The 9,825-nt window shown below is 32.3% G+C and overlaps 1 protein-coding gene across 1 annotated transcript; it reads left to right on the plus strand.

Annotated features, from left to right (window-relative positions):
- The first annotated feature begins 4,241 nt into the window (after nucleotides 1-4,241).
- Nucleotides 4,242-6,993, plus strand: LOC105793154 (protein STRICTOSIDINE SYNTHASE-LIKE 3). Its single transcript, XM_012622083.2, has 4 exons — nucleotides 4,242-4,787; nucleotides 5,238-5,513; nucleotides 5,808-5,975; nucleotides 6,457-6,993. The coding sequence occupies exons 1-4, from the start codon at nucleotides 4,459-4,461 to the stop codon at nucleotides 6,857-6,859; spliced, it is 1,176 nt and encodes a 391-aa protein (XP_012477537.1). The 5' UTR covers nucleotides 4,242-4,458; the 3' UTR covers nucleotides 6,860-6,993.
- The last annotated feature ends 2,832 nt before the right edge of the window (nucleotides 6,994-9,825 follow it).

Here is a 9,825-nt window from a genome sequence, read left to right on the forward strand (position 1 = left end):
CTGCCTTTCTCCAAACCGATACCCTGACTGATTCCCGATTCGACCAACCAATCCAATTCGATTCAACGAACAATGTTCAAACTCCTCCTAAATAATTATTTTAAAAAATATATATTTTTAAGCTTAGAATTTGTTGAAATCCAAATCTAAATTTGAATTGTCCAAACAATGAATTTGGATTAATTCAAATATTAAATTTCAAATATTTTAATTCCACATAAAGAATTTGAAAATAATGAATTCATAAATCATAAATTTGAAATCCAAATCTAAATTCCAATTCTCCAACACTACCTTGTATAATTTCTAATCTCTTAATAATCAATATTATATTAAAATTGATTAGTTCATATATTACTTTTGTGTTTATATTAATTTTACTATTTTGCATATCTTAATTTTGATATAATCGTTATCCAAAATATGATTCTACTTATTTATCATTTTTTTTGAGAATTTTTGTTATTAATTCTAAGACTTTTAAGGCTCATATATCTCCGTTTATTAATATAAAATTTAATTTTGTATACAAAAGTTTATATATATATATAAATAAACATTATGATTAAGGCAAAGCTCGATAAATAGTTTATAAACAGTTTAATTTTTATTTATTTAGAATGAATATTAATTAGATTTTAAAACGGATTTTAGTACTTTAAAACTGGTTTATTAAATGAGTGAAACATAAACAAAGTGTTTTTAATTCATTTATAGTTATGAAGAAATTTGTTTAATAAATCATTTAAAGTTGATTTATTATTTGATTATTATATAATTAATATTATCATTTGTGAGCTTATTTTATTTATTTATAATATAATTATTTTAATTTATAATGGATTGTTTTTATATCTAAAAATAAGATATACATTTATTTATTTTTTACTTGATTATTATTATTAATTAACCTTGTTTTTTTTATTAATGAAGACTGTTGATGAAGAACAAATTGGGTGAATTACCCAAAAATGTTGATTTTTTTACCAAAATTATCAAATTAAGCCGATTTTTTCAAAAATTACCGGATTAGGCCTATTTTGGAGAGAGAAGGAAAACGCGTCTAGCTGGACGCTCTTTCCTGCTCAGTCAGCAAAGCATGTCTAACTAGACGTGTTTTCTTCTAGCTAAGTTGGCTCGCTTCTCTAAAGTCCACAAGTTTTAGCAGCCACCTTAAATGTAACACCCCCAACCCGTATCCCTCGCTGGAACTGGGTTACGAAGCATTATCGGAAATTACATATCAAACAGACAGAAATCTCAAACATTTTATATCATCAAAACAAGTCATCAAAGCATCATTTTAATCCAAATTATAAACTCTCCAAAATAGATCTTATAACTTCATTTACAATCAAACCATAAAATAACTAATATTTAGACACTTTAGGTACATGCTGACACAAAGAAATAAACATCACCATATTTGAGTTTGGGATCGTTGTTGGATGCTGAATCAACGATCAAACTTAAGTACTTAACCTACGCACGGAAAATAAAACCGTACGCTGAGTAAAAACTCAATGGTATTTCTATAATCTAAATATTTAAAAATAAAAAAATAAAATATGTATAATAAAATGTTAAGCACAATTGAACATTTAAAATCACACAATACTCGATTTTCATCACTTGCTATATATAATACATTTCCATAATTTATTCACGTATCATTTAAACAATGGCACTATCCATTCCACAATCAATTTATGAGTATATAACTCGTGTATTCCATGTAATTACAACATATTTCACATTCTATTTTCAATTCACTATTGTTTTTCACATTCTATTTTCAATTCACTATCTCATATTCTTATTCTTAGCCCAAAGTAGATTTTATAGAACACGACGGATATACAGAATAAATACAAAGGTGCATTATTATGCACTAATGAACAGAGAGCACTAAAGTGCTATACAGAGAGCACATATGTGCTAAACAGAGAGCACTGACGTGCTAGTAATCAGAGAGCACCAACGTGCTAATAATCAGAGAGCACTGATGTGCTAATAATCTGAGAGCGCGCTAAAGTTCTTTAATGGCATGCCACTAATACCCAGTAGTTCTAAATTCCATCTACTTGGGCATTAAGGCTGAATTTTATACATATCAAAAATAATTCAATTATCATATTTGCACAATTTCACATTTACACATATATATTCATAATATATATATTCCAATTTAATTCAACCAATATAATTTCATCACATACCAAAACAATCCATTTCAATTGTAAAACACAATAATTCTCACCTCAATCACCTACTATAACATTTAATTAAAAATGCAACAATGAATAATTAGATTCGGATATAGAAATACAAACCAGGAATTCCGAGCTATTCCTCGTCGACTATATTTTTCCCCTTTTTAGTCGAGAATTCTGGTACGACGCTAGCTACGGAATTAAAACAATTAAAAATCATCAATACAACACCATTCAATCTCACATTAATATTTCAACTTTTACTCAATATTTTCCTAAATTCCAATTTAGTCCCTAAACTGAGACTAACTTTTATTCTCAAAACTAATTTCATATTTTCATTCCATTCCCACTTTAAACTAATTTAACTCCCTAATTTCACCATAAATCCCTAATTTTGAAATTCTCTCAATTTAGTCCCTACTATTCAAAACTTATGTTTTATTTTACAAATCAACCATTTACTAACTTCTAACTTGAAATTCAATCAATTTAATCCCTAATTCTTCAATTAATTCAACATAATCAATGTCTAGAAATATAATAACTTCCAAAATTTCAACATAAACCATGAAATATTTTGTTCTAGAACTCCAAAAACTCAAAATTACAAGAAAATAGATTAAATTGACTTACCAAATTAACTTTGAACCTCAGAAACCCCAATTCTCCTCTTTTTTTTTCTTTCTCCTTTCTCCATCTCTGTCTCGTTTTTCAATTTTGTTTCTATTCTCTTTCTCTTTTTATTTCTTTTATAATATAATATAATATAATATAATATTTATACTTAACTTTTAAGTAATATTATTATAATAATAATATATTTTAACTTTAGATTTTTTAAAAAATCTACTTATGCCGCCTCAATTTTAGAAAAAGGCATAATTTCCTATTTGGTCCTTTTAACTTTTCTTTAATCTTTAATTAAACTTTTATCTCTATTGCAATTTAATCCTTTTAATTAATTTACTATCGAAACGTTAAAATTTTTAACTAAACTTTAATACTACCTAATAACACTCCGTAAATATTTATAAAAGTATTTACGACTCAGTTTATAATATCGAGGTCTCAATACCTCGTTTTCGACCCAATTTACCTAATAATTTCTTTTAAATCACAAAATTCACTAATTCAAAAATATTTCTAAAATCACGCTTAACTTATAATTATTAATTAATAAATTTTTCTAACTTTTTCATCGAATTTAGTGATCTCAAATCACTGTTCGGACACTACTGAAAATTGGGCGGTTACATTAAATGGACAAGATTTTGTGATTTATCAAGCATTAAGAGACCCTCAATAATCTTAAAGATGTATGCTCAAGCATGTTGTTCTCCAACTTCCCTCGATTTCGCATCAAGCTCAACAAAATTTCTTTTCAACTAATTCATATCTATTCGGGCTCCAAAAATTTAATACAATTTTAATAAAAAAATGAGAGTGAATTGAGAGAATTGAGTAAGAATTAAGAGAGAATTGAAGGAGGATTGAATGAATTGAGAGAGAGCTAAGAGTGAATTGAAAAAGTGGGAAATTTGGGGGTTTAAATAGGGAAAAAATTAGCCTTTGGAATTCAACCCGTTAGAGGGTAGCCATTGCAGGCAAAACGCATACAACTGGATGCGCTTTACTGATTGAGCAGGAAAGGGCATTCAGCTGGAAGCGTTTTCATGCCAAATCCGTTGAAAATGCGTCTAGCTAGACAAATTTTCCATTTTTCTCCAAAATTGGCCTAATTTGGTAAATTTGAAAAAAAAACTGGCCTAATTCGATAATTTTTCAAAAGAAAATGACATTTTTGGGTAATTCAACTGAACAAATTTGCTTAATATTAACGAACATACAAATAAGCCTAAAATTAAACAAATGAATGTCGGTACCATCCGTCTTGAAACACACTTGAAAATTAAAAGTTGAAACCAAACCTATAAGTACCCCAACATTGGCATTAATGTCAGTTTCTACCACGATCCAGACAGCAAGCAAAACTGAGCTCCACCTAAGATAAAGGACTCTGTCAATCCTTTAACACAAACAAACAAAAGGGTTTGTGTTGTTCCTTTCTTCCTCGATAAAAAGGCTTAGATTTTTGGGCACCCAAATTTCAAATCAATAAAGGTTGAAGTTTTTTTTTTTTTCCCTTTTTTGCCAGTAAGAGGCTTAAACTTAAGCTGAAAAAGTCAACATTTTGGGTTCCTGGATTTGGTCTTTTTCTTGTTTTTTCTCAAATTTTGTAGCGATGACGCCAGTGGGAATTCTTGGCATTCTGTTTCTGCTGCTGGCACTATACTGTGGGACAGACCCTTTTAAGCACAGTGCAATCTCTGAATTCCCCGACTTTGAGGCTTACAAGGTGGATATGCCTCCATGGGAAATGGTTCCAATGGTTAGGGACAAGGATAATTTGCTTCAGAAATCAGAGATTAAGTTCCTGAACCAGGTTCAAGGCCCTGAGAGCATGGCATTTGACCCTCTTGGCCGTGGTCCTTACACTGGTGTTGCTGATGGTCGCATTGTCTTCTGGGATGGTGAAAAGTGGAATGATTTTGCTCATACTTCCAGCAATAGGTGAGTTTTGAAGTTCGTTTTTTGATGCAGATTGGTAGAAATTTCTATGAACAAAGTGTCAAGTATCATCAGCCTGGGAATTTTTTAACTTTCCATTTGTTCAGTTAATCGTCATGATTGTTTTCTTTAGTTAAGAGGTTACTTGGGTTTGTAGAAAATGGTTCGACACTGAATTTAAAAAACCAATCAAATGAATATAGCTAAAGAAGTGTGCTTCTTCAATATAAAAGAGAAGAAACAGTGATTCTTTGAGCTTTCCAGTCTTTCTTTACTCGATGTCGGTAAAGTATGGGTTTAGAAGCTTAGAAGTGTTAGTCGCATAGCATATATTTTATATCCAATAATGACACTAGAAAGTTAGCCGGGTTATCTGCTTTGCTACGTGTTTTTCTTAAGATCTTGTTGGGGAGTTCTAGGAAAATCATTCACCATATTTAATTCTGATTTCAGGTCAGAACTTTGTAATCCAAAGCCATCACCTCTGAGTTACCTACCAAATGAGCATATCTGTGGCAGGCCTTTGGGCCTCCGATTTGATAAGAAAACTGGTGATTTGTACATTGCCGATGCATATTTGGGGTTGCTGAAGGTTGGTCCGGAAGGCGGATTAGCGACATCACTTGTAACAGGGGCAAATGGGGTGCCCCTGAGGTTTACCAATGACCTTGACATTGATGATGAAGGAATCGTATATTTTACTGATAGCAGCAGCAAATACCAAAGAAGGTAGGTTTCTGATGATAAGTTTTATTAAATCACAAGGACATTCAATTGCCACTGCCGCCTATTCTCTAGGATATGGTAGAGGATGCATATTTTCTATATTCCAACCATTGCTGGAAAACATCTGTGTAAAGTTTATCTATGCTTATTTTGATTGACATTTGAACTTCTGAGACTCGAGACGTGCAAATTTTCCGTTTGCACCGGTAATGTTGCAATGTATATGTATATATGATGCTTACTCGAAAGACCCCATCATCCGGACTATCCATTAGTACTGACACAATAATATTTCAGGAACTTCAAGCAGCTAATTTTTTCTTCGGAGAATGGTGGGAGGCTTATCAAGTATAATCCACACACAAAGGAAACCACTATCCTTATGACAAATCTCCAATTTCCTAATGGTGTATCCTTAAGCAAAGATGGTACTTTTCTTGTATGTTGTGAAGGATGTCCTGGCAGGTGAGCTTTGCTTCCAAATATACTCGAATATTATCAACTTAGATGTGCTCCAGCCAGTGCAGAAGTTTTTCCTCTAGATGTAAATCACTGCTTTGGGAATATTGGAAAGATCTTTGTTAATCTGATCCCTCATTTTCCCTATAGTATCCATGTACGACTCGTTTTAAAGATGGGTATGGGGGTATGATTAACAAAAATTAAGCATATTTGTATCAGACACATACTTGCATTTGATGATTGACACTTAACCCTGAGTTCGAGTAACATAGGGAAAGATCACATTAAAAACGGAAGTTCTCTTTTGTTTTTTTTTTTTTTTGTGGAAGTGCCTATCATGGTACATTTGTTTTTGTTGGATTTGCCCTGTTGTTTGCTTTGATCATTGAGTGTGAGGGTATCAAAAGAGATGCAGATTGAGATGTTCTTTAATGGATAACTATCTACTATTCCTATGTAATGGTTTGATATCTGTTAAATACAGATTACTCAGATACTGGTTGAAAGGTGAGAAAGCAGGGACTTGGGAGGTATTCGCCATCTTACCAGGATTTCCCGACAACATCCGCACAAACAAAGATGGCGAATTTTGGGTCGCAATTAACTCTCGAAGGTCCATGTACGCTCATATATTAGGATTACACCCAAAAGTTAGGAAGTTCATTCTGAAGCTCCCCATCTCAACAAAGGTTCAAGTCCTGCTTCATGTTGGGGGTAAGCTGCATGCACAAGTCGTCAAATACAGCCCGGAGGGAAAGCTTTTACGGATTTTGGAGGATAGTGAAGGGAAGGTCGTGAAAGCGGTTAGTGAAGTCGATGAGAGGGACGGAAAACTTTGGCTAGGGAGTGTCCTAATGCCCTTTATTGCAGTTTATGATTTGAATTGAGTTTGGCAAGTCTTTTGACCTACAAAACAGGAGCTTTGGCATTATGAATGTTTGACATTGAAATGTTTTGAAGATTTGAACTCAGCAAATATGGGACTGTATAATAAATAATAGACTTGGAATTTTTATTTTTATTTTTTCCTTTTTAAAGGATGGACTTGCAAATTTTGAATGCATGAGTGAAATACTATACCAAAAATTATGATACAAATATATAGCTCCTAACTTTTGATTAATTAGTCAATTTAATCATTATTCTTTTTTAAGCACTTTAGTTTCTCCATCGTTCTATTTTGGTAAAATTAATTAAATTTGGATTAACAATTAATAACACTCACTATTTTATTTTATATGCCATGTGATCATGTAATGTTAAAATTATAAAAATTTAAAAAACTAAGAAGATAAAGAAAATTTAATAAATATTGATTTCTTTAAAAAATAAAAAGTAATAAACGCTTTTAAAAACTCAAAAAAATATTAAAAATTATAATAATAATAATAATAACTAAGAAAAATTAAGAACTTTTTTAGAAATAAAAGAATTATTAAAATTTTAATTCGTAAGAAAATTTTAACAACAATCTTTTAAAGAATCTATAAAAATTTCAAAATAATGTTTCCAAATCTGAGAAACCCTCTCCTTTCTCTAACCATCACTACGATTCTCCCATTCTCTATTCTCTACCTCCTTCCCATTTTCCCCTCCTTGAACTTTTTCCAGAAAAGAATAAAGTCATCGCCGCCTGCCTGCTTGTTATGCTTGAACCCGGAGCTTGATTTTAACGTTGGTTTCTCTAATAGCTTTCTTAAAAACCGCAGATATGAGCCAAAAGATTGAAGCTTTCGACTCTTCGATTTCGTTTCCAGCCATGGGATTGGTAATATCATCAATGATTCTTTGTATTTGTTTGAGGGTACATTTTGATGTTGCAAATAACCATTATCCAATTAATATCATCAAAGTTTCACACATTCACTGCAATCGAAACGTTTAAAGTCTCAACCCCAATCACAAATCTTTTACATCCATTTCTTCATTAAAAATATGCTGAGGATAAAAAAAAAAATTCTGATTTTTTTTAATGTATTATTAAAATTACATGCTAACATATATGATAAAATAGCGTTACGCATGTGAAATGCCCCATTTTGTTGCTTCAAAATCTTCCGTAGGTTTTTGGTAAGTTGGATGTTTCATTGGCTCATTTTGTTGTTTCTTAGTGTTAAAATCGTAGTGCAGGTTTAGTTCTTTGTCTACAATATTTGGTAGACTTCTTCTAATAAAGTTAGACCGATGAGCGTTCAGTTCATCAAAAATAAAAATTATAAATATAAACAGAATTAAATTTCGTAGTAGAGACAAAGATTGGTTTGCTTAATTTTGTGATTTCTTACAACCAAAACGTTTTGTGGGTGAAAAACAAAGTGGAGGTTTAAAGTATAACTTAATTAAATAATAAAAAATCTAAATAAAATAAAAATAAGATAGAATAATAAAATTTCTAATTCAAATTTCTAAACTGATCACAGATCATAAATCTCATTTCACTTTATGATAAGTCGGTTATAGAGATTGAGGAGTAGTCTCAAACTTTAAATTTTTCCGTAGTGGTAAATTAACTACAAAAATAGCCCAACAACGAACTCTTGCCAAATGAACAACTCTGAGATCAGCTCTCACAGTTTAATTCTTCAAGAGCCTTACGAATGAGAAGAATTCGGCTCAAGTCAACAATTATACATGCCGTTTAAACCAAATCACTAATTCTTTTGATGTCACCCAACTGTACCCAATCAAATCATGCCAACTTGTTCTTCGATAAAATAAAACAGATTGAATTATTTTACCAACAGTGTACTGCTCTAAGCATCGAACCAGAGGCCATCTCAAAACAATACTAATGAGACAATCCTATTTTTCTCATAAATGGGAGAAACAGCAAATATCAAAATGAAAAGCAAAGAACAATGTACGAAATTGCTAAAGGAAATTTTACTAAAAAGAAAAAATAATAAAATACTTAAAATAATGATACATTTTTTTATACAATACCTAAAATTATCTATAATTATTCCTCAACACTTAAATAGAAGTGTAGAAGCCCAAATTTGCGGGCCTATTAGAGAAAATAAAACCAAACAGTCCCAGTCCATTACAAAACCCAATACACTCAAACTCAAATTCAAGCCCAACTAAACCCTAAGCAGCCCGGTGGCCCAAAACCTTAAAAACTTTTAGAATGACCAGAAACCCTAGGGTTTCTGGCGCCGCTCGCGCCGCTCGAGGTGTTTCAGCCAATATCTGCTCCTCTGTCACCCTCCTTTCACCAAAATAGCAAGTTGACCTTGCTATGTACCTGGAAACAGAGTAGAAAGGAAGACAAAAGGACGAGCAATAGAGATAATAACAGAAACAAAATAACAGTGATAGCAATGTAATCGTGGCTATAAAAGCCACGAAAATATCAATGTAATGGGGGGGCTTCAATCTTTCTTTCTAAAAAACGCATATCAGAATCAGAAATTAAGGGAAATAAAAGAGGTTGTTGTTTCTTATTCTTTTTTTCGATTCTATTTTTTATTTTATTTTATCGTTTTACAAATCTTTAAAAAAAACTATTAATCAAAAAGAATAAGGGGGGGCTTACCGAACGCCTCGTGATCGCGCCGTCGGAGGGCCGTTCTCCGTCGTCGGGACCGATTTCGGGGAGGGATTGTGAGCCCCAGTCCCGGCGCTCGTGGGGGTTCAAGGACCCGACTCTCAAGTCGCCTGGAGGCAGGGCTTTTAAAAACCCTTTTGCTGCGCTTCTTTGGCCGCCGATTTGGTGGCGGTACGGCGGACAGACGGTCGGCGGTGAGAGCCCAACCGTTGGAAGGCATAGGGAAGCTTTGAGAGCTTTCTGCAGTTTTTTTTGTGTGGGAGGGGGAAAAATAAAAAAAATTAAAAAAGGTGCTTTTATAGC

This window comes from Gossypium raimondii, chromosome 7, assembly GCF_025698545.1.
Source record: "Gossypium raimondii isolate GPD5lz chromosome 7, ASM2569854v1, whole genome shotgun sequence".
In the NCBI taxonomy this organism is placed as follows: Eukaryota; Viridiplantae; Streptophyta; class Magnoliopsida; order Malvales; family Malvaceae; genus Gossypium; species Gossypium raimondii.

Coding starts and splice junctions, on each gene's coding strand:
- LOC105793154 (XM_012622083.2), top strand. CDS start 4,459: ATGACGCCAGTGGGAATTCTTGGCATTCTGTTTCTGCTGCTGGCACTA. Junction 4,788..5,237: donor GCTCATACTTCCAGCAATAG/GTGAGTTTTGAA, acceptor TTCTGATTTCAG/GTCAGAACTTTGTAATCCAA. Junction 5,976..6,456: donor TGTGAAGGATGTCCTGGCAG/GTGAGCTTTGCT, acceptor TGTTAAATACAG/ATTACTCAGATACTGGTTGA.